General features: G+C 45.2%; 1 protein-coding gene across 1 annotated transcript in view; it reads right to left on the bottom strand.

Moving 5' to 3' along the window:
- Nucleotides 1–24,227, bottom strand: part of LOC114592840 (polycystin-1-like) — a 78,374-nt gene extending 54,147 nt beyond the window's left edge. The window contains exons 1-15 of the mRNA XM_077924175.1: nucleotides 22,401–24,227; nucleotides 21,067–21,138; nucleotides 20,185–20,256; nucleotides 19,001–19,164; nucleotides 17,294–17,568; nucleotides 15,570–15,948; nucleotides 12,080–12,260; nucleotides 9,308–9,534; nucleotides 7,905–8,023; nucleotides 7,415–7,562; nucleotides 5,260–5,534; nucleotides 3,403–4,164; nucleotides 2,728–2,859; nucleotides 1,991–2,166; nucleotides 99–235 (exon numbers count right to left, since the gene is read on the bottom strand). Of these exons, the coding sequence (XP_077780301.1) occupies nucleotides 99–235; nucleotides 1,991–2,166; nucleotides 2,728–2,859; nucleotides 3,403–4,164; nucleotides 5,260–5,534; nucleotides 7,415–7,562; nucleotides 7,905–8,023; nucleotides 9,308–9,534; nucleotides 12,080–12,260; nucleotides 15,570–15,948; nucleotides 17,294–17,568; nucleotides 19,001–19,164; nucleotides 20,185–20,256; nucleotides 21,067–21,138; nucleotides 22,401–22,903 (3,622 nt within the window). The 5' untranslated portion in view covers nucleotides 22,904–24,227. The remainder of the gene's footprint in view (nucleotides 1–98; nucleotides 236–1,990; nucleotides 2,167–2,727; nucleotides 2,860–3,402; nucleotides 4,165–5,259; nucleotides 5,535–7,414; nucleotides 7,563–7,904; nucleotides 8,024–9,307; nucleotides 9,535–12,079; nucleotides 12,261–15,569; nucleotides 15,949–17,293; nucleotides 17,569–19,000; nucleotides 19,165–20,184; nucleotides 20,257–21,066; nucleotides 21,139–22,400) is intronic.
- Between the last annotated feature and the right edge of the window lie 83 nt (nucleotides 24,228–24,310).

Genomic DNA, 24,310 nt, shown 5'->3' with positions numbered 1-24,310 from the left:
CCATCTAGTCTCCTCCTCTTCATTTCAGGGAGAAAGGCATGACTTGAAGCTCCTTGAGCTCCCTAAGTTATCTCCTAGTATCAAACCCATTTCCCCACCTGGCTGAATGAAGGCATGGGTCACCCTTGCTGACACTTGAACTCGTTCTGTCTGTGGATCCGGTCGTGGCAGCTGAGCATCGTAAGGAGGAGCCAGGGTGGTCTCTGCCTCTGGGCTGCCGTCACCAAAATTCCACCTGCAAACAGAAATACAGACCACAAATAATGCATTGGATATATTGCGGACAACCGGCAGAGGTCACAATGAGAGCGGCAGTGTTTCCTAAAGCGTCTGCACAGAGTGACAATTTGGCACAGAATTTCTACCAGTGATGCCTGTTGACCTGCCTGTCTGTGAACAAAGGAAATCTGAAGGGAGACTCCAGCATGAAACTCTCTGAATTACATTTCATCAGGAATTCGGTTCTATCATCTGTGACTTGAATCAAGATATTTATCACACTATATGTGTTTGCTAACTTACCAAGGCCAGGAAGTTTCTGTTATCACCAACACAGCTATCCTAATTGCCACTTTAACTGTTTTATTGGATGTGATTATTACTCTCCATTCTTTTTGCAATTTGCTTCCTTTTGATCTCAGTGTTCTCCATTCCCATCCACTTGTGTCCACAGGCCAAACAACAAAGGGGAACCCATATAGTCCCTGTTAATTAGGAATTGTACTACTTGTTGCTGGTGAACAGCATTCTGGCCCATAAATCCATAGCAAATTTGTTAGTCGCCCAGGTGCCGCAAGACTCTTTTGTTGGTTTTGTTGATCTGGAGTACTGAAAACAAGACCAGAAAGTTCACCCTATCTCTGCCTGAGATTGGACTGGACTCAGCAACGGCAATGATAAATTCCTTCCCAGAGTTTCTTCTGTGCCCCTTATCACATCACCCCCTCTGGTACATCTCCCACATTACCTATCACCACCTTTAGCCCCTGCCAAAAATTCTGTTTTCCACAAGATGGATACAACGCTCGCTGCCAAAGGTCTGGAAGTCAAGCAATTTGCAAGTCCTGGTTGCACAATTTGTTATTTCAACACCTCAAATGTCTTTTCGCTATATTTATTCCTTTTCCCAAAGCCATCTCTGGCATGGTAGTTCTTGCTTGTGGGGTACACTAAAGTGGGGACATTACAGGTACCAGCAGAGCAGGTAACTCCAGGGTACCTTGAGAGAGTAGGGTGTTGAATTAGATTATCCTTTTTTTAATTTTAAGTTCAGTGATTCTCCCAGGCACTGTCATGTTCTGACTCTGACTTATAGTCCGATCAGAAAGCAGCTTTCTCCAGAGCTGTTGAACTGGTTATTCTGATTTTTGTTTGTCTGCCTTCCCCTGAAATAGGTGACTTGTCTTGCTTACATTATTTTAAGCAATTTGCTTTGCTGGCCTCTGTAACACCCCCCATTTAGTGTACCCTGTGGTGGTCTACTGTGATCTGAACTGGACTGTTGCCCTGCAACAGGCTGATTCTTGGGTATCCTCTATGCCTCATGGTTCATTTTCTACCAAACCAGTGTGGCTTTCATGCACAGGCAAAGTCACCGATGCAGTTTACTACACCTCCTGAACATCACCAAATGTGCCAAAAAAGAGGGAAGGGGGGGAGTACTAGGAATTGTCATATATTTAGGGGAAGATACCAGGTCAGACTGTTTGTGCATCTATGCATAGGATGAGACTGAGTTGGTGGCTACTAACTGAGTTAGCGATTCTATACTAAAAGCTAAATTGGGATGAATTTAGCAGAAGTGTTTGTAAGTCAGCTCAAATGAGGGGTTTTTTCTGCAGAAAACGATGGTGTGAATTGGCCTTGAGTAGATACACTGGCTGTTCCCAGAGAGCTCTTCCCTAAGATTGTGTGTTCCTTGCAACTTGGATTTTGGTGATGGGCAATCACTTGAAAGCACCTATCCAGACTTCCTTGCCTTGCTTCTTACCTCACCATGACATCCACGGCAGTGTCTACTTCCACCCTGAATATCATAGTCTGGGGAACACTGACTTCCACAATGCCAGGGAGTCCCAGCAATTCAGGGTGAGCCAAGGGGTTCATGGGTTCAGCTATGAGCATCAGTTCCAAAGATTTGAAGCTCACCGGGTTCTTTGCTGTCAACTATGAACAAAGAGGAGAAAACCAAGAAACCTTTGATCCCTTTGACCAAGAAACCACCCAAATCCCATAAGTCACTGAAGCATCTTCTGATAATGCTCATAGCAGCTCAGCTATGCATTTGCTTCTGTAGAGAGAGACAAAAGAGAGTCAGGAAGTCCCTGGCTCAAAGGAACTCACAGAGAAGCTGCAGGCAAGCCACTCTCTCTGTTATATTACAGTCTTTTTTTGTTTCTTTCTTTCCCTCATGTCCTCATCTTTCTAGTCTTGGTTCAGTTTGCTTACATCAGTTTGTAATTTAAAAAAAAACCAATCCATGCAAGAGTGCACACTGTTTCATTACATATATTCATTTTTGTATGCAATTTTCACATTCTGACATGTAATTTCTCCTAATATACTGGACTACCTTATAGGGCTGTTGTATGAAATACTGAGATAACACATATAAATTGCTGTACAAATACTACTTATATTCCTTGAAATGCCCACGTGTGCAATGCTCTACTATGGGGTTGCTGTTATTGCTGTTGTTGTTGTTGTTGAATGGCTTTGGTTTCTCACCTTTAGCTTATATGTAGCAGGTCTCTTAAATGTGACACTGTAGCTCTGACCATTGTAGGCAAACATGTCCATGTTATCAATCACCCAGGTGTAAGAAACAGAGGACCCCTGGCTGATCTCAGCAGTAAATACCTGGTTAAAGCAAAGAAGTTGCATGATGAGAATAACCCATATATTGGCTATGCTGGTTGAACTTTGGGCTAAGTATTGAGGAGCAGTAAATGAGTCTGGATCTGGGTAGGATACTTCAGTGACCTGGGACTGAGGGATCTGTGCACTGCCTAACACTCCAATTTCTTTGCCCCTTCAATAATTCAAGATCATGACTGCATTGTTTCCTAGTTCAGAGGTACAGTCCTTGTCAATTCTGCAAAGCCACAAAAATCAGTATAGGGTATGCATCTATGTACAATATTTTTTTTTCATATAAGAATAGCTAGCCGTGCCCTGGGGTCACTCCAAAAACAATGACAATCAGTTCTTCTGTAGCTTACCCATTAGAAAGAAGCATCTTTCATTTGCAGTTTTCCCCGTTAAGATGTTGTTGCTGGGGACTGTTTGTTTTACTGATGCCAGAGCATCAGAAGGTCCCTGGACCACTATCCTCAAAACATGACACCAGACATCCCTCACATAAAACAAAGAGTTAACTTTGGAAGGAACATCATAACCCACCTGTGACACATCCACTAGCATCCGGCATGGTCCAGGAGGCACCACCCTGAGTCCATCAATGGCATCATGTGACTGGATCTTCACAGACAACTTCTGGGCACTGATCTCATTGGAAACAAGGATGTCCAAGATCTCCTCCTCTCTTGGTTTATCCATGACAAGCTTCACCGAGGAGAACCAGGTGTCTGTGGTCTCTCTGAAGCAGGAGGGGACACGGAGCACAATCCCTGCTGGGCAAGCGGCCACAAACGGCACCCCAGCCATGTCCACCGGGGACATCCAGTTAGCCACAGCCTTGCAACCAGAGGTGATCTTGACGACCAGGAAAATCTCCTGCTTTGTGGGTATGTTGAGCTTCCCGCTGAGTGGTGTGGGGTAGATAAGCTGCAAATCACTGACTTTTGACTGCACTTGCACTGAGCAGCTGGCCTGTGAGCTGCTGACAGCATTTCTCACCGTGGTGGTGAAGGTGTAGGTACCAGACTCCAGCCTTTGGGCCAGCATTGGAGGGTTTGCCAAGCTCTTCATTGCTTGCGCAAAGGTCACTCGTAGGTCACAAAGCATGCTGTCCACCCAGGTGGGGTTGGGCGGCCCAGGGATACCTCCTTCCCACCAGCTCTCCTTCATGAGGCTGATGTAACTCTGTCGCCAAGGGGAATCCGTGTGGGGATGGCACTGCAGGAACAGGCCCCTATCAGCGCTGTGCTGTATCCCTATGATGTCACCCGGATGGACAAAGATATCTTCTTCTGGCAGGAGAACCTGAAACGCACAGACAGCTGAAGCTAATCGGAATCATTGGGAGACAACCTCCATTCAAAGTACACACACTTGGTCTTCATTCAACTCCTTCCTACAGTTGTGCACGAGAAGCAGAACAGTGTAGCAGCAAGTAATGCTAATCCATATAAAACACCACAAGACTACCACAATCTGACCTTTTAACATATGTGGTGGAACTGTAAGGTAATAAAAGAATTCTGGGAAATGATATATAATGAATTGAAAAAACTGTTTAAAAACAACAACCAGAAGCCTTTTTGTTAGGAATTGTAGGTGTAGAAGGAACAGAAAAGACTGTTCATGTACACAACAACAGCCTCCAGGATGCTGGTAGGCCTGGAAAGAAGACAGCATCCCTACCCGATTGGAATGGCAGACCAAACTGTTGGACTATGCCGAAATGGCAAAAATGACCGGGAAAATCAGAAATCAGGAAGATCAAAATTTCAACAAAGAATGGGGGCAAGTCATATTATATTTGGAAGACCACTGTAAACATCTGAACTCTTTAGCAGGTTTAAAATAACTCTTGTAATGTAACAGTGACTTTGGACACAACGGACAACTTTAAAAATTGGAGTGACTTATGATGTGCAGTAGAAAAGGTTAAGTAAAGAACCCATGGAGAGGAGGAGGGAAGTCTAAAGATTTGGAAGAATCTTGTTTTTTTGTTTTTATCTATGATTTTGAATGTAAACATTAATTTGTAAAAACCAAATAAAATTTTTAAAAGACCACCAAAATCTGAGCAGCACTTAATCGGACTGAAAACAGAGGTGCCATGTAGCTCCTCCTTATGACTCATTTGTAAAAGCGGATCTGAACAAAAACATTTTGCATGGCTGCCGAAATAGCAAGGTGGGCCAGGCTAAAAAGAGGCTCCCAAGGTGAAGAGGTCCCATGACCTGGGAGCTCTCACAGCAAGTGTTTCCCACGTGGAACCACAGAACCACTTCCTGTATACCTAAGGCAAAACAAGATGTGTGAAGAACCTCAAAGCATAGAGCAAACATTGAACGAAAGACAAGGGTAAGGCTTGTTTACAACCCCAAGGCAACTCCTGAATACACTTACGTGAATGTGGGTGTTTTCATTGCTGGGGGAGAGCAATAAAGGAAGATCAGCCGCTATGGAATAGAATGGCGAAGCCCCTTTGTACCGCGGAGGGTATGGGAATGGCTGGGTGTGAGCAGTTGTGTTCTCAAAGGCATATGAGCTGCAAGGGCTGGAGATGTTCAGGCAACGATCCTTCAAAGGGCACCACTGTTGCCCACTTGGGCATTCACCCATGCCATTGCAGAGTGGCTCAGAGTGACAGCAGGCAAAAGGTGAATGAAGCCGTTTGCACCCTGAGGAACAAATAAAAGGGCACTGAATCGCACAAAAGATACAGAACCAAAAAGCCAGACGTCATTTCTATTCTAGGAGTCTGCATCAGCTCTGTAACATAAAGGTAAATATAAAGGTAAAGATAAAGGGACCCCTGACCATTAGGTCCAGTCGTGACCCACTCTGGGGTTCCGGCGCTCATCTTGCTTTATTGGCCGAGGGAGCCGGCGTACAGCTTCCGGGTCATGTGGCCAGCATGACTAAGCCGCTTCTGGTAAACCAGAGCAGCGAACAGAAATGCCGTTTACCTTCCTGTTGGAGTGGTACCTATTTATCTACTTGCACTTTGACGTGTTTTCGAACTGCTAGGTGGGCAGGAGCAGGGACCGAGCAACAGGAGCTCACCCCGTCGCGGGGATTCAAACCGCCGACCTTCTGATCGGCAAGTCCTAGGCTCTGTGGTTTAACCCACAGCGCCACCCGCGTCCGTACGGGGGCTCAAATAACAAGGCAAATTGGGATGATTTGCAAATCTTTTCCCCTCCCAAGTTGATGTCCAAAAGTCGCATGTTGCCCTATCACTCTGTTCTTTCTAAGCTTCTCTTTACCTTATAGCTCTAATTTTTCCTATATTTTTTGTTTCTCCAGGTCCATGGACTTTGCAGTAAGTGAGGCTGCCCAAAGTTTTGCCAGTGGCACACTGAAGACTGAGTATTTTTTGCTAAAGCAGTTTTTTTTAAAAAAAAGAGTTAAAAACTTCATTTAAGGGTTTTCTTTAAAATCCTATCTTGTTCTGCTTTAAAACAAAAGGCAGAGCTCTCAGGCAGCTTTACAGATGGTCTCATGCTGTCAAGCATATCAGAGGAAACAATCAGTCACTGGAAAGCAAAGACCAATGCAAAGCTGCAAAGCTTTTTGAAATGTGCAGGGGAGAATACACCTGGCCACATCTTAGTTATTTTAAAGAAAGAGCAAGAGGCAAACATGCTCCCTCCTCATTATGGGGGAAAGTGAATCACTTTTATTTACCCCACAAAAAGCCCCTGGACCAATCTTTCTGCAATTTGGCAGGTTCACTGCACTCTGGAGGGACTACTCTGCCAGTAAATGTCATCTACCTTGGTGAAAAACAGGGGGAAGTTATAACATTTTATATTATCTATGGTAGCAGATGGGGAATACAGAGTTTTATTTTTTTAAAGGGTAGTTCAGAACCTAAATTACAGATCGAAGCAGAGAGAGTACAGAATGACTTAGAAACAGATCAATATCGTTTTAAACCACGCAGATACAGATGCAAGGTGAATGTTTGGGCCCACGCACACACTCTTATCAAATTTATTACTGTGATCAGCATGTGCAAAGGTTGTAATTTAAGTACCGCATTTTAGAAGAAATGAGTGCGACTGGAAGGCAATTCCAATTACAAAAATGAATTAAATGGTGGAATTAACAAATGGCGGCGGGGGGGGGGGAGAACTGTAAAAAATCTGCAGCAAAGCCATTTTCCTCAGCTGAAAACAAGATGTTGCTAGGGAGAAATGGCAACTTATTTTTTAATTAAGCTGCTATAAAGAATAAAGACAGAATCTGTTATTCTTTGTGTTATGTACTGAAGTTCTCACCCTGGGCCAGCAGGGGGATACTGTAGATAGTTTTCACTCAGGTCCACGTCAGTTATTTTAGGCAGGAAACCCTGGGTTGTTGTTGCTACAGTGTTGACAGCCGGCTGCATATAAAAGCAGGCCGGCTGAGCTGTTTGCTGTTCAGTTCTGTTCCAGCTTACAAAATAAAGAGCTTCTTTGGAGAAATCGCTGTGTCGTCTGCCATGTCTACCCACTATTCAACACTTTGACCTAAGGGATTGCAAGGAAGGGAGCAGAAGGGGTTTCTCCCTTACCTGGTGGAATCAAATGTTGACTGGGACTGCAATATGGGCGGAAAATCTGGAAACGGGCCTGGATGGGCTTATTTGTTGCTTGCATAGCAAAGTCTAGGGAGGCGACTGTTCCATTGTGGCTGAACCAGAGGCCTGGAAAGAGCATCAGCTGCAAGACAAAAGCAAGTCAAGGGTAGCTGGGGGGCAGTTTAAGATGGGTAGAGGGTTTAGGGCCCACAGTGAACATACTGAGCAACAATGGTGCCACAGTTGGTTTTTTTTACATATGAGGTAAGCTACAAGAGACACATCAGATTTGGAAATCAGGGTTTCCCATGAACTTCTAATATTGGGCTTTCTGGGCAATTTTCTACTTACATAGATGTTGGATTGTATAATGCTGAGGTCACTGTCAAAAAGCAGCAGATTTCTCAAGATCCCTCAGCAACGTCTTGTGGAATAGAAGACATATTTGACGCACGAAAACAAATCGGCCCTGGAAATATATTACCTCCACTTTGCTGCCCCCTAAGAAAGGAGCTGCCTTTCTGGTGCTGACGTTCTTCACTTCATAGATAGTGCTAAACCTTGGCATTCCCGTCAGGAAGAAGTTTGGGCTTGGAAGCGCAGCTGTAATCACAGAGCACATAAAAAGGAACTGACAATACAGTCCTATAACATCCAATATCGAGGCAGGGTGCGGCTGTGTCGCTCTGCCGGCTTCCGAACACTGCCTGTTGCTGCTGCTTACCAAGACGGTGTGGGGAGCTCAGAATGTAGCGATCAGGGTTAGTAGCTAGACTTGGCTGGCCTCTTGGCAGACCCTGCTTTCCGCTTCCTTTCAGCTCTCTCCTATTTCCTTTTTGTGCCCACCTTCTTCACCATTCAGCACTTCCTCATCAGCAGGAGCTCGCATTCAATTTCATCATCCTTCCCACATCATGGACTAAAGGTAAAGGGTAAAGGGACCCCTGACCATCAGGTCCAGTCATGGCTGACTCTGGGGTTGTGGCGCTCATCTTGCTTTATTGGCCTAGGGAGCCGGGCATACAGCTTCCGGGTCATGTGGCCAGCATGACTAAGCCACTTCTGGCGAACCAGAGCAGTGCACGGAAACACTGTTTACCTTCCTGCCAGAGCAGTACCTATTTATCTACTTGCACTTTGGTGTGCTTTTGAACTGCTAGGTTGGCAGGAGCAGGGACCGAGCAACGGGAGCTCACCCTGTCACGGGGATTCGAACCGCCGACCTTCTGATCGGCAAGTCCTAGGCTCTGTGGTTTAACCCACAGCGCCATGGACTAGAAGGCTTGTTTTCAACCCCTTGCAGGAGGAATTATTCTAGACCATCACAGATGACCCATCGGTCTCTAGAGCAAATTCACCCAGTGTCTTTTCAACACGACCTGCATCTGTTCTATACTCTGGGCTGTCTCCCCTAAGCTGCCCATCTTTCCCTATTCTCTGCTCCTTGGTTTCCTCTGCCAAGATACCAATTCTGTCATACCATGACTGCAAAGTTTTCTTACCAACCTTCGAAAAGAGATTTCATCACAAGGATTTTGAAAGTCCAAGTCTATAATGCTAGTGGGATTGCCCCTTACAACTTTGCTCCAAGCTTCCTGAACAGATCAGAACTACCTGGTTGTCTTTCTCAGCTTCCTTCTAATGAATCCTCCTCTTTTGAGAGAGGTGATCTCATTAGATGAATAATAAAGATCAGCCTATTCATAATTTATATGCCTCTTCACATCAAAACAGGCTTCTAATCGGTTTGCAAAGTACAAAAGCTGGTTACACAGACATTACAATATAGACACCCACAATGAAAATACACAGTAATACCACCCCATCAAAACATTTGCAAAAAACTCCATTAAAATTACAGAACACAAACTAGAATGCCTCCAGTACCTCCAATTGTCTTTTCACAGATGAACGGTGATTTCTCAGAGCATGGGTTACATCTCCAGTACCCTTTTGAATCCACTAGAAGCATCTTCACACACATTTCCTTCCCTCCCTCAGGTCGGCCTGAGGACATCCAGTTCTGGAATGTATCTACGAGGCCCCCGTCAACCCAGCGCATCGACCCAGAGGAGCCAAGGTCACGCAATCCAATCCAAACTGTGCCAGCACTGCTGATAAGAAAGACAAGGAAAGGCAATAACTCTGGTAACACCATGGACTGGGCCAATATTTGGAGACAGAACAGAATGAAGCCAGTGGTTTTCAACCAGTGTGCCGTGGCACCCTAGGGTGGCTTGAATGATGGTCAGGGCAGGCAACACTGGCCTGTGTCCCTCTTTCCTTCCCTCCCTCCTCTCGCATCTCTGCCTCTCAAAGGCTTGCACAGCTGTTTGTTGGAGAAGCCCTGGCTACAAGCTCTGCAGGCAAATGGTGCCTCTGGTGCTGGCCATGGGGTGCTGGTTGCCAGGAGCTTCGGCAGCTTCGGAGTAAGCAAGCAAGCGGGTGAGGGAGCCCAGCCAGCCAGTTTGCCAGCCCTTGCTCTTGGGAATGTACAGACAAGTCACAGGCCCCTGTGGGGCAGTGTGATGAGGAACCTCATTTGGAGCAGGAGGGGCAGCTCAGAGACCAGGGGGTAGCAGCAGTGGCTGCCCAGAGGACTCCAAGGAGAGGGGAGAAGAGGCTGAGGAAACACTCCACAAGGGAGGGTGTTTGAAAAAAGGTGAGAGGCTGCCGGTTCTTCAGGGAAGGAGTGACATAACTGGGCTCCTGAGCCCCACAGGGGTGCTGCAGAAAGAATGTAGTTGGTCAAGGGAGCCATGGACTCAAAAAGGTTGAAAACCTCTGGGATGAAGCCATTGATCGTTATCATGCTGCTTGACATTTCATTGTTTAACTTGATTGCACTAGACTTGTTTGATGCTAAGGCAGTCTGAGAATATTTTAAACAAACAAGCTATGGTTGGTTTACATAACTCTCATACTAACTGTATGGAAACAGCTGGACCACGGCTCATTGCTAAGCAAAATGCAGTTTGATCAGCAAACAGACAAGTGTATTGGCTTCAAGTAAAGAGAATCAGAAACAGGATTGATTAATTTGTCCTTTTGGTTCTCTCAGTTTCTCATTTTTCCAATCAATTTCAGGTCTCCACAGTACTGCATATTTTTGTTGTTGTTTAAATACCCTCACAAAAGTTCTTCAGCATATTGGTGCATGTTTTTGTTAATAAACACATTTTTGTATGCAGTTTTGAAATACACATATTTTTGCAAGCAATTTTCTGTAATATACTGCATTTTTGCCTGTTACTTTCACTAATAATTGAATCTATAGGCACACTTTACTATAAAATACATTTTGGTACACATAACATTGTTGGAGATTGGCACTGAAAATTTAGGAGAAGGGTGAATTTCACAGGATGGTTGTGTTCTGGTTGTGAAATGTGAACTAAATCCAGTTGTCCTCATTCCTTATGCACAACCCAACATGCTCATCCCTCAGGCCAGCTCTGGCCACCACCTGTCTGTACCAGTGTCCATTTCTTGGCATAGTAAACATACTGGGGAGGGAGGCAGCCACACTCAGTCTGTGCAAAGCAGTTTCCGCAGTTGCCACCATCTTCATTTCCTGGAGTGGTACCATGGTGGCACAAGAGGGAGAACAGGGACCATCTTGCCCAGGGCCACCTCAAAACTTGGCATCAGCCCTGGCAGTTAATCTGAGCATCAGCTGCTGCTCATGGATGTACAATGGTACATTGGACCTTCTGGACCAACCGAGCTTGCACAGCAGCTGGGACAATGGAATAAAAACTTGCCCGCAATATCTTTGCTTATATTTATTTTAAGAAATAATCAAACAGCTGCAAAAACACCCTTCTCACCACTCCACAGTCCCCCAGCAGAATACAAAGCATTTGGTCAGCTTAAATACAGTTTTCAAAATAATCAGTTACCCTATCATATTGCTGCATTTGGTGCAGCAGGTAAGCTCCACCTCTAATTAGTTACATTGTTAAGATACAGGTGTGCTGAAACGTTGATAGCTCATAGGTGTGCTGCCATGCAAATCATTATTACAAACACATACCACTGAGTAGCACCACTGACCACACCAATGTCAAGAAAAACCAACATGGTATGGTCTGTTGAACTATCTAATCTCCAGGTGAATGGTTTTAGAAAGTATTTCAGAGACCCGGATCACGCATGCCATATTACAATACAACAAACCTTCTGTCACTGGGACAGGGTAGTCTAAAAAAGGTAAAGGGACCCCTGACCATTAGGTCCAGTTGTGACCGACTCTGGGGTTGCGGTGCTCATCTTGCTTTATTGGCCGAGGGAGCCGGTGTACGGCTTCCGGGTCATGTGGCCAGCATGACTAAGCTGCTTCTGGCGAAACCAGAGCAGCGCACGGAAACGCCGTTTACCTTCCCACCGGAGCAGTACCTATTTATCTACTTGCACTTTGACGTGCTTTCGAACTGCTAGGTTGGCAGGAGCAGGGACCGAGCAACAGGAGCTCACCCCATCGCAGGGATTCGAACCGCTGACCTTCTGATCGGCAAGTCCTAGGCTCTGTGGTTTAACCCACAGCACCACCCACGTCCCTGGCAGGGTAGTCTATGCATTAAAAAAAAGAAAGAAAATCCTTATGATGCACGGAGTTGGGAAACATTTACAAATGAGGCACATGCTAAAGTTACTTACTTAGAAAAAGATTTCTGGAGGTAGCTTTGTACCTCCAGGGACCTCACCACGACCAGGTCTCCTCCAGGCACCCCCTGGCAGAGCTTCCTGGCATCCTGCCATGTCTCCTTTGTCTCACCAAGCCAGTAACAGTTCAAGTTCTGCAAATTGATTTGTCCACCTCGTGGGCAAGTGGAAGTATCTGAATTAAAACAACAACAACAACAACAACTCAAGCTTAAGAGAACACCAGAACATGCTGTCTTGAATTGCAGAAGCCTCACGTGCTTTTAATGCTATAAGCATTTTTTTAAAAATAAAATAAAAGTTGGGCTTTTTCTTTCTATTGGTGAAGAACATCTAAGATAGTATGACAAGGGTATTTGTTTTAATATTATATACAGTATTGGAATAGAGATTTCTAATGCGAGACCATATTGATAGCAAACCTAGGCCCCCAAGACAGCTAAAGTAGGTTCCAACTCAGCTGTTGAAAACAATAAAATAAATTAGTCATCTCTGATTTAAGACCCATTGCTACAAACACCATTTTGATTTTGGTAGCAGCAATTAATTCCATCCTACACAGCCCTTGTAGATTCATAGAATTATAGAGTTGGAAAAGGACCCTGAGGATCATCTAATCCGAGCTGAATATGCTGCTGTCTCATACAGGGATTGAACCTGCAACCTTGGTGTTATCAGCACCACACTCTAACCAACTGAGCTAGCCTTAAGTGGAAGCTATATCATGAGGTCCTTCAGAATGAAAGGAACCCTTGACAGAGCCCATGTTTGGAATTATAATCTGTGGAAAGCAGATCTGGCAACACCAAGCCTGAGCACCAATATCCCATCTCTAAGAATGCATGCAGGATTAAAAAAGAGAAAAGTTTAAAGAAGAAGTTACAACCCTTCATTAATAATTGTTTTTGTATAATGGACACACACTTTTCCTCACAAACCCAACTATCTTGGCAACAACAGGAGGCTAGTTGGCAGCCCGCTCAAAAAACTCGTTGTCGTGACAACCCTAAACAAAGTCTGATCCGTTGCTGACCCCATAAATCCTCCCAACTATACAAATCACTTTTTAAAGGCTCCCCACAGATCTCCTTTAGGTGCTGGCATTCAGGTGTCCAGAGAAGGGCTTTGTTTGGGTCTTTCAGCCCTCCCAAATGCTGCCCAGTAAACTTTGTTACTGTTTCTATGGAGCCTGGCTTTCAGTTTCTGCCATCTTTTCCCAAACGAGAAGGGGAAGAGGGTGGTTTATAAACAGGTATTCTACGGTGGGTAGCTGTCTCAAGAGGAGAAGCATTAACAGTGCAGGCCTATGTGTGTCCACCTAGAAATAAGAGCTATTACGTTCAATGAGACCTGCTCTCAGGTAAACATATTGGATTGGATGGTTGGGTGGGTTTTAAACAAGATTTGAAATCTGGTAAATTGAAGTAAATTTACAGGCCCTCCCTAAGGGGGAACCTGAATAGTGCTATTAATTGGGACCAGCATCAATGCTGATCTAACACTGAACCATGGTTAAGTCTGGGAAGAAGATGGGGCACACATGCACATGACCAACTCCCAATTCCTTAACCAGGGTGTTAAGAAACATGGCAGTGTTACTGCTGACCATGTCAAAGAAGCTTCTTAAAGGTGCACACAGAAAGCAAAGTTTTGGGCCTGACAGGCAAGGATGCTCAGCCTTTCTTTACATCTACAAGGAGCATCCACACAATGTCTTTTAATTGTGGCTAATTCATTCAGACTATAATATCGCCTCACCCTCTTCTGACAAATACTAACAAAGATCAGCTTCACCGTTCTGCTCTTTAGAGTATGATCTCTGAAACGTGCACAAAACAGCTGCATTAACCATGCCTTGTGTATTTTAAGGATGGATTCTTCATTCTTTTTAGTGCTTCATGACGGGAATGAATTTGAGCATGCGTGCATGAGTTTTGCATGAATCCTTCTCTTTTCTTTAAGAATAATTTGCCTGGAGCATCTTTCCATAGTCAAAATGGGTTGGTGATTGCTTTAAAGCGCCATTTCTAACCAAAACGACCCTTTCTAACCATCCTAATCTAGTGAACAGAAGGGTGGTTAAATCATGCTGAAAATTGACTGACACATGCTAAGAGATCTAGCCTTGTCATCCCACTGCAGCTATGCTTTTCCAACACAGAACTCCCACTTTGTAGAAACACTGCTTCGCCTACCTGTGTCCCCTTTGCCCAGCAGTAGGAACAACAGCCACCATGGTCGAAATCCCTGGGATGCCATCCTCAGCAGAATCTTGGGGGTGGGGTGGGGAAGAGGGGAAATGCTGCAGCTCTAGGTGAGGTTAGCAGCTGACTTATCACCTTCTGTCCACCATCACAGCATCCAGGCTGAGACAATGGCAACCTTAGGAGTGACCCCTCTCACACTCATAGCATCAGAAGGACCCGACAGTGCTGTGTGCCTTCGGAGATCAATGGCTGATATTGCTGGCTGCCTCGCACTGCTTCCCTGGCTTCCCGCCTCTCTGGTCTTTTTATAAGGGCTCTGCTGCTCTACAACTCTCTCTCTCTCCCAGGGTGGAAAATGCCTTTTTTCTAGCTGCCCCCTAGTCTCCCTGGTTACACATCTGCTGTTCCCCTTCAGCCTTCTGCACACTGACAAGTTTGCTTTCTCTAGAGCCTCTGCTCTGCTGCTTTCTCCCTCTTCCTTCCATTTTCCTAATATCCTAACATGAAGTCCAGGTGTCCCCATCACACTTGCAATAACCTCTCTTCCCGCAAGGTCAGTTTCTCTCACGGACATGCTTCAGATCCTGAGAGATTCCAGAGGTTTGGTGGAGCCACTTTAAGCCAGCTTTAGTCTTCCACATCACCTTAACTCCAGCTCCTCCCTTAAAGTAAAGGTAAAGGGACCCCTGACCATTAGGTCCAGTCGTAGCTCCTCCCTTATCCACACCTAAATAACCTTGATCCCCTTCAGATTGTCCCCACCATAAATCCTGCACCTTTTTTTGTTAGGGGCCATATACTACTTATTTGCTTTGATCACCATTTTAGACAGCTTCCAACTTTGCATAACATTTAGGAGAACACTTCGCTTGAGGTTGGTACCAAAATTTTAACACCTTGGAAGCTTTATTAAAAAATACACCCTTGATAAACATACCATGGTCTTCCCCTTCCACAGGGGTAGGGAACTTTCAGCCTGCAGGCTTAGTTAGGCCTGACATAGGTCCCAGTTTGGCCCAGGAGGCTATTCCCTGCCCCACAATTGACATCAGATAGTGATGACAGGTGATTAACAAGTGGACAGGTCTCACCCTCCTGTCAAAAGAGCCCACTGAAGGTGGGGTAAGCCAGAATCCGGCCCACCAGAATGGAGGAGATGGCACGCTATTTAAAGCATCCATGCTTAAGTCTACCTTTGACTCAAAATAATGGCCAGCTTCCCCACCCACCCAAGTGGGACACTGATAGACATCTCTCTGCAGCATCACTTATCTCACCAAGAAGTTCCTGGCCTCCTGGATCCTTCATTCTCCAGATGACAGACAGATCAGTACCTTCTTCGACATGGATCCAGATGTCTATGTTGTTCTGGTGTCTTACCACAACCTTTGGACACTTAAGGATTACTGCTTTCACGGGCAAGACCACATGAATAGTAGCTCTGTGGAACAGACTCTTTCCAGCAGTCAGGGCCTCAACCTTCACCATATAGGTACCAGGAAGATACGCATGCAGCACTCTTGGGTTTGTGGTGCTGAGACTTCCATCACCTCCATCTCCAAAGTCCCATATGTACAGAATGCCAGGCAGTGAGATATTGGCAGTGAATTCAACAAGTTGCCCATGCTGTTGCCGTGTGGTGAATGAGAGTTTCACCTAAACAGAAAAAGCAGGTAGGAAGGTTTGACTCAGGTTTAATTTCCCTTCCTCCAACCCAAAGCATAAATAGGATGAAGGTATAATTTCATGAGAAGGATAATGTCCCTCACTCATTAATAACATCAGGTTATTCCTAATTCCTGCAGCTTATACAGCACTCAGATAGAGGCCGTGCAGATGATAACATTTTGGGTAGTATGAAGAGGAGATCCAGATCAAAGGAGTTCTGTGCATTAACTGTGCCTGTTCGCATAGTACTGCAGCAACAAAAGGTACAGAAGTCCTGTTTTGGATGAAGCATATTTGCCAAATGTCTGCAGAAATTAAAGACTCAAAGACACTTTTGAAGACCAGGCATTCCAGAACAAGCATGGACTGGTTACAGTCTTGCATGGCCTACTTAATTTTTCCAAAAATTTAAACTCCCAGTAATGGTCCAGCAATGAGTTTTAAATTTACAAAGTGCAATATTATAATAATAATAATAATAATAATAATAATAATAATAATAATAATAATAATAAAAAAATAATAATATATAATATAATATAATATAATATAATATAATATAATATAATATAATATAATAATAAAAGAAACAATAAAAAATGTGAGTATGAGTATTTAATGTTCTGAATGAGCCATCTCCCATCTTCAGCCACAAATCCGTACAAACACACTGTGGATCATCTGAACAAAGCACAATTTGGGAGCCCCTGCTCTAACCTCTAAAATAAGTGACTGGGTTTGGGAGAGACAAGGTGTCCAGCTTATGGAGATCAAGGAAGAGGAACTGTTTTAGAACTTGAGCTTGCACTGCCAATTTTAAAGTGGCCTTTGCCCCTCACCACTGACTCTTTTTATTTTCCATCACTGGCAGGGGCAGCTTCCATTTCCCAGGACCCTTTACAAACCCTCTAGAAATTCCCTCACCATCTGATGTGAATATGTGAAGTTGCTGAGTCAGAGACCACTAGTGACTAGCCCATCAAGCCTAGTTTTGTCATGTCTGATTGGCAGCAACTCAAGGTCACCAAGGTCCCATTTCTCTTGTCTGAGATGACAGGGATTGAACATGTTGTGGACAAAGGATGTGCTCTGCCAAGAATCTGCTCATCATCAGCATCATTTAGTAAAGAAGGGGTAGCTAACCTGTGGCCCTCCAGATGTTGCTGGACTACAGCTCCCATCATTTCCTGACCACTGGGCTATCCTGGAATCCAACAACATCTGAAGGGGCACAGATTCCCCATTCTTGTAGGGAAGTAATGAGTTGGATTTCCTAACCACAATTGCCAAACACAAAATTGGGCAGAAATGCTATTAGAACTGATTCCATTACCTGAATTGGGTATGCAGCATGGATGACTGTTTTATTGCACACTTGGCTCTGGATTTCATTGGAGCACACCTTCCCACAGTCCACCTCTGCTTCACTGCCTAGAGATCCACATAGGCAACGATCCAAAAAGTCCATGGCGTAATAGGTGTACTCTTTGCTATAGCAGAGTTCAAGGCAGGACTTCTGAGTGTGGGTACCAGTTGAAAGGTAAGAATAGTGCAGGACTGCATCACTCCTGGTCAGGGTGTCCTTCACACAGGAGATAAAATCAACAGCTGGGAAGGGAGGAAGAGAAAACTCACGGTAAACGTTTGAACCACTTATGGACAGATGCTTGAAAAACTCGGTTCTGGTTTCTGTTTGCACAGCTTTCTTTGTTTACACTTTACAAACTATTCCAGCAAAACAGGCAAGAAAGCTCTCCCCATTTTGCAGAGTGAACACTGAGATGGATGCAGACACAAGCAGAGTCCTGCTGAATCAGTCCAGAAACAACATTCTGTTCTTGCAGTAGCCAGTCAAATGCCTTTGGGAAGCCCAGAAGTGGGACCTGAGAGCAAAAGCACTCTCCTGCTTGTGACTGCCAGCAATGGATATTGAGGCAAGCTGCTTTTGACATTAGTGTGCTGTACTACTGAGCTAGGTTTTCTCCTGAAGTAGAAGGCCAGGAGTCCAACAGAACTGTCCACAACCTCAACTAGACTCCAGCTCCAGGATTCTTTGGGCAAAGTGATATGAAACTGATATAAATATGTAGTGTAGATAGGGCTGTTGGCTATTTGCAGTATGGTAGCGCTGCAGAGAGCTTGCTGGGGAGATCATGCATTAAAAAGAAAAGGACTCAAAAATAACTTAAACAAGGTTTTAATTACAAAAACAAAAACTCCATTTACACTAAATACATCAACAACCAAACCAGACCCAACCACCAACCCATCCCCCAGGGTAATGGGAGAGCTAGGTGCTGCTCCTTATATACTACACCCAAATGCTGACACACCTTAATCAAATACAACTCAGCAGCACCTGCTATGTTTCACAGCTGTAAAGCTGGGTCTCGTTATCTTGCTCTGGCCCTTGCTCTGGCCCCTTAAAGACATACACATTGAGTGGAACAATGATGAACCTTTACATTTAAAGAAACCATTCAACAAGGGCTGCCTCGGACAACAGTCATTTCCAGTCTGAGTCTCTGTAGTGGGACTGGGGAGCCTCTGCCCTTCCAGAGGCTGCTGAACGATGACAACTCCCATCATCCTTGCCCACTGGCCATTCTGTCTGGGGCTGATGGGAGTTTGAGTACAACAAGATTCAGAGGGCACCAGGTTCCTCACCAGGACCACAGCTTTTGTCAGTAGCTTGTTTTGTTTTGTTTAGGTTTGGTTTATTTTATAATGCAGATTTTGTGAGAGTAGGCAAACATCTGATAGACTAACAGTGCACGTCTAACCACGGTGTTGGCTTTTACAGAGGAGAAGAAGAAAGCTACTGACATGCAGGGCTTTGGATGAAACTAAACTCCCTTCACTAGCAATCGGTGGGGTGGGAACTCCCAACAATCACATATTAGATGGATTCCTACCACAGCTACATCCATAAGACACACCTGAGACACTCCACAGGGCCCCGAGGTGAAAGAATAAGAAAAAGCATTGAAGGTGACAACAAACTCTTCCATCTGGCTGGCCAAAAAGGTATTTTACTCACTGCGGGTCAGTGATAAGAGATCCAGTGGTTTGGCGCTACCAGAAGTGGCTTCCGGGACGCATCGGAGCAATTCTGTGTTGCTTACGAGAACGTGTCTCTCTTGTGCCCACGTCATCAACCAGCGTAAGGAACAGTCATATGTGAAACTGTTGGAGATGAGGTTGCTGTCAGGAAGAAGGGGGAGGAATTAGGGCAAGAAAGTCAGTCACCTCCCTCAGGCTGTATGGAAAACCTGCTGCCACAAAACACACATACCCCCCCAAAAGAGAGCAGTGGCCAGCACATTAACTCTGCTCCTTTAACTTCCACACCGTTTCAACAGATCATTGTTTAAGGCAATCAGAAAATTTCTGTGTTTACTTTGTCTGTGTAAATAATTCAGTAGGTGAGATGCATTCAGTGACTGCTGTCTAAGGATAAATGATCATGTTTGTACCAAAGCCCCAAATCTTCAATAAGTCCACTTGCTTGTGGATTTGCCATTTGGTAATATTCCTTTTAACAATATCTAAATGTGGGGTGAGACACAAGTGCCCCTGGTGGGCTAGAGAAATCCTCCACCCTAAAATGGAAAAGAAAGCAAGATCTCCACCTTTGAACAGGGCACTACCAAGTCTCTGTTCGAAGCTTTTTAAACAGTGGGCTATAGCAAGATGAATATATGTTTGCTGTTCCGTAGGTACAAGTGACATCAGCAACAAAAAGCTGCAGTACATGGAATGCTACTGTTCAAAAGTGTTGCCTTTTCCCAAAATACTCCATTCCATTTTTTGTACTTCTGCAGACCTTGAGCTTCCCCTGAGCCTGAAGATACGGTACCTCCCTCTCATGCATGGCTAATGTTGTTAGACTGCAACTCCCATCATCATGGACCACTGGCCCTGCTGGCTAGGAGTGATGGGACCGGAGTCCAACAACACCTGGATGACCACAGGCTCCTCACCACTGAGTGAAACCTATCAAGGCAACTACTAATAAGGGAACAAATCTCCTTGACATCTTTCTGTAATGACACCAACAGAGAACCAATAGCTTTCCAGATGTGGCTGGCTCCCATCATACCTGGTCATTGGCCATTATCTGGCAGGCCAAAGGGTTTCCGCATGTGGTTTTTAGGCAGGGTGTGAGGGGTACGTAAAGGGGGAAGATTCATAGAAGAGATTGTGCCAGATAATGGTACGTACAGAGTCCTCAGTTTGCCCAGGTAGTGGAAGGCTCCCTCCTCAATGGTGTGGATGCAGTTGAAGCTCAGGTCCCTGCAGAATTGAGATCACAAAGAAATGTTGGAAGAAATTGCAAGGTCCAGGGAAAGTGTTCATCAGTGCGAAGCAGCATGATGATAACGGTAGGGTAATCAGAAAACTTCAAGTCCTGTTTCTTGGTGCAGTAAACTTCAAAAGAGTTACTACGACTGAGTGCACACAGTGCCTTTAAAGCACACACACCCCTCAAAGAATTCTGGGCACTGTAGTTTGTCCCGCACAGAGTTACAATTCCCAGCAACCCTTAACAAACTACTAACAACCAGAATTTAGACATTCTGTTAGCCGCCAGATTTTGTAATTAAGACTAAATTGGAAAATCATTTCTATGATTGCAAACCTACCAAGTTCATTTCAAACTCTACAGTTTGGACTTTATTATTATAAGTAGGTGTGTGGAACCTGTAGCCCTCCAGGTATTACTGGACTTCTATCAGCCCCAGCAGGAGCTCCCAGTGGGAAGGGGTGAGGCAGTGGGGAGGTTGGCATAGTGTGAATGAACCAGCACCTGCGCTGAGCCAATCTCCCCACCAGCTGTTTCCCTGAGCCTCAGCCAGTGTGACCGATGTTCAGGGATGATAATCCAACAACATCTGGAAAGCAACAGCCTAGGCACCCTGGATTATAGAAGCTGAAAAGGAAAGTGGTTTTTTTGGTGCATATTGACATTTCTTGGGTATTTATAATCCCCATATTCACACAGTTGGAATGGGGACAGTAATCTTGGGATTTCACAAATAGGGATGGCGTGGCAAGTGATTTGCAGCACTATGCTGGAGGAGTTTTGTGCAGGAATTCACTTACAATGTTTGGATGTTGGGGTACCCAGCAAGCTCCTCTCTTCGGACTATACTCAGGCGGTTATGTGAAAGATCACTGCATTCAAAACAAGAGTGACATTTGTTAACAGCATCTCACAAGCCATGTCTGGCAAACAGCAGTTTGGTTCAATACAGTACCATGCCACATTGTTCTCCATGGTGATCAGTTCACAGTGCAAACTGGCTCCCTACTGCTGAGGCATTCCTTCCTATTCTTAACATAATATGAGCCCCAGGTGTTCCCTTAGATATGATGAAGGGAGACTGTCAGCCATGCAGATGTATGAGAATCATCTTATTAGTATCATATAAAAGGTAGGAGGCTAGGCAGGACAAAGTGGAATTCGCGGAAGCAACATGGGCATGTGAAACAAGCCCCACAATGTCAATACATAGTCCTGCCTTAAGAGAACTTTAAACCAGGCCTCAGTCCTGTACACCTGAAGGATCATCTCCACCCCCATCATTCAGCCAGGACACTGAGATCCAGCGCCCAGGGCCTTCTGGCAGTTCCCTCATTGCGGGAAGTGAGGTTACAGGGAACCAGACAGAGGGCCTTCTCGGCAGTGTTGCCTGCCCTGTGGAATGCCCTCCCATCAGATGTCAAGGAAATAAGCAGCTGAAGGCAGCCCTGTGTAGGGAGTTTTTAATATTTAATGCTGTATTGTTTTTAACACTTGATTGGGAGCTGCCCAGAATGGCTGGGGAAACTCAGCCAGATGGGCGGGGTATAAATAATAAATTATTATTATATTATAAAATGCTGTGTGGAAGTGATTGTGCTGGTAGCCCAAACTGTAAATCACACAGCATCCCAGATCATCACAACTGTACAGATAACCTCCTTTGACTTTGATTCTGGCCCTGTACATGTGATTACAGACCTACAAATGAGAGGATGTGGGATTCCCTTGTGAGGTAGACATTGGCGCTTTGTACACCCTTTCAAGGGTGGTTGCTCGGTGGTAATTTGCCTCGAAAAAATAACGATGGCTGTTTTCTTCCCGGTCTCTTTCCCTGAGGGCTCTGTGCCTTGAGCCAAGGGGTCAGGAGCCAACATGTGCAGTCAGAGGAGCGAGCATTCTTTGGCAAGCTCCTAGGGTCAGCTCCATCTGACCCAAACATTCTCGCAATGCTTCCTCCCATGAGACGGCACCACTCAGCACCAGTGAACATGCTTCACCTCCCTCCCTGTGAGTCATCACAGGCTTGCAGGGAAAGGAGCATCTACTACAATCTCTAAAGCATCCCTCTGACTCCCGCCCCGCAATACACACTGGATATCGCTGAGCAAAAACACCCCAGCAGCTTACTTACAGGACTGTTTTGTTCAGTGAGCAGGGATCTTCTGTTGGGATTTCCAGCAACCCAAGATGAGAGCAGTTCACCGCTGTGACTGTGCAGGCACACTTTGCTGGACACAGGACTGCCAGGGCCCCTTCCTTCTCCTGTTGGCATCTGGCTCTGATCAACAAGGTCGCCCTCTTCATTCCTCCAAGGCCCTCTGAAACCTGGTGCCTTTCCTTTTCCCTCAGCCCCTGGCTTCGGCCTTTCCAAGGATCTACTACCTTGCATTTAGCAGAGCTCCACTGCTTGAGTGGCTTCGCCTTAGCTCCTGTTTCCGCTGCTGATGATGATGGTGCAGGACTGTCCCCTGGAAATGTTGACATTTCACCTGTGCAGAGACTGCAAAGCAGTAGGGCCACACAGAGGAGGGCACTGGAATGGCAGAAGATAGCCCTGTGGTCAGGCGGCCTACTGGCTACTGTTTCTTTGGAAGGCCAGAGCTTATTTAGTGTGGTGAAGCAGTGCAAACCCATGGTAAGCAAAACCAAACAGCACAAAACCAAACAGCGTTTTTCAGATCTGCCCCACTGCTGCCAAGCTACTATTTCCAAAGTATTTCTGGCTTAATTCGCAATGCAAACAAAAAGCCTTGCTTCCTCAAACCAATGGTTTCTCTAGTTCCCTGCCCTGTTTCTCAGGTAGGGCGATATATTGGATGGCACTGAGTTAACTAAGCAGAAGGAGGAAATCAAACAAAGGATCACTTTGCTGTAATTTGATTTCTTGGGAAATCCATGTAGAGAAAGCTATTAGATTTACAGTAATTTTTACCTTCCTGTTGACCACAAATGTACTTTGCTACTTTGCTCTTTTCAAATTTCTGCCAGGTGGATTTTCTACAGCCCTCCACTGCACAAATGTGTTTAATCTCACTCTCTGCTTCAAATCATTTTTAAGAGAAGCAGGAGATAAGAGGCAGAGGAGGAAGTCAAGCAAGTCGCAACGAGTTTACTATAAATATGACCAAGTTGTGCCCAAAGCATGGCAGGTGCCTCGGAATAGCCACTTCATCATATCCAGACCCATTTGGCTTCTTCTCATCTACAAAAACGATGGCTGTGTTGGCATACGTTCAGCAGTGCCACAAGTTGCACACTCCTTGCAAAGAGTCTTATCACCACCTGGCATGCCATGTCACTGCCATCCAACAAGGAAGCGCCACCATGAAGGACTAATGTGGCAAACGGTATGTCACACATATGCACAAAGTGAATTAGCTGAGACTGCCTTCCAGCCTGTTGACCCTGTTCAGCTCACAAAAGCAACAAGAGAGGAAGCTGTGATCCAGCTTGACTGCTCCATTTACTTCGAAAAAATGCGGAGAAATTGTTATCTCCCCCACAAAGGGGGGAAGACAACTTCTAATGCTGTTTGTTGACTTTTCATCAGCTCGGGAGTTTAGATTAAGGGAATCCTGCTTTGCACAGATGCTCACACCCACCAAGTTATACCTTATAAATCCTTTTTCTTCCTCATCACCTCCCTTCCCCAGCCGCTGTCATCCGTTGTCCTCAGTTGACATGGCAGCACTATTGCCATCCTGCAGTTAAGCCCATAAATTATATTGCATTCCTTTGATGCGTTGTCCTGGTGCTCTAGTTTAAAAGAAAAGAGCCTTCCAAGAATTAAAAGCACACTTTGAATCCTCCATCTAGACTTGGCTTGGCTACATAGTGGAGATGGCCTGGCTGCTTCGGGACTTGCAACAATTCCCAGGGAAGGTCAGCAAGTCCTGTAGGAGGTTGTTCCTGATATGCCGGCTTTGGTTGGAGCTGTGCAGTGGATGACGATGAGCCAAAAGCCTTTCCTCGCACAACTGCAGGCTGCTTTCTTTCCATCAGCTCTCCCTCTCTTTATCCACACACACCCCCACACACAGC

This window comes from Podarcis muralis, chromosome 2, assembly GCF_964188315.1.
Source record: "Podarcis muralis chromosome 2, rPodMur119.hap1.1, whole genome shotgun sequence".
Taxonomy (NCBI): Eukaryota; Metazoa; Chordata; class Lepidosauria; order Squamata; family Lacertidae; genus Podarcis; species Podarcis muralis.
The sequence above is the reverse complement of the archived record's forward strand: the minus strand, read 5'-3'. Positions and strand labels throughout refer to the sequence as shown.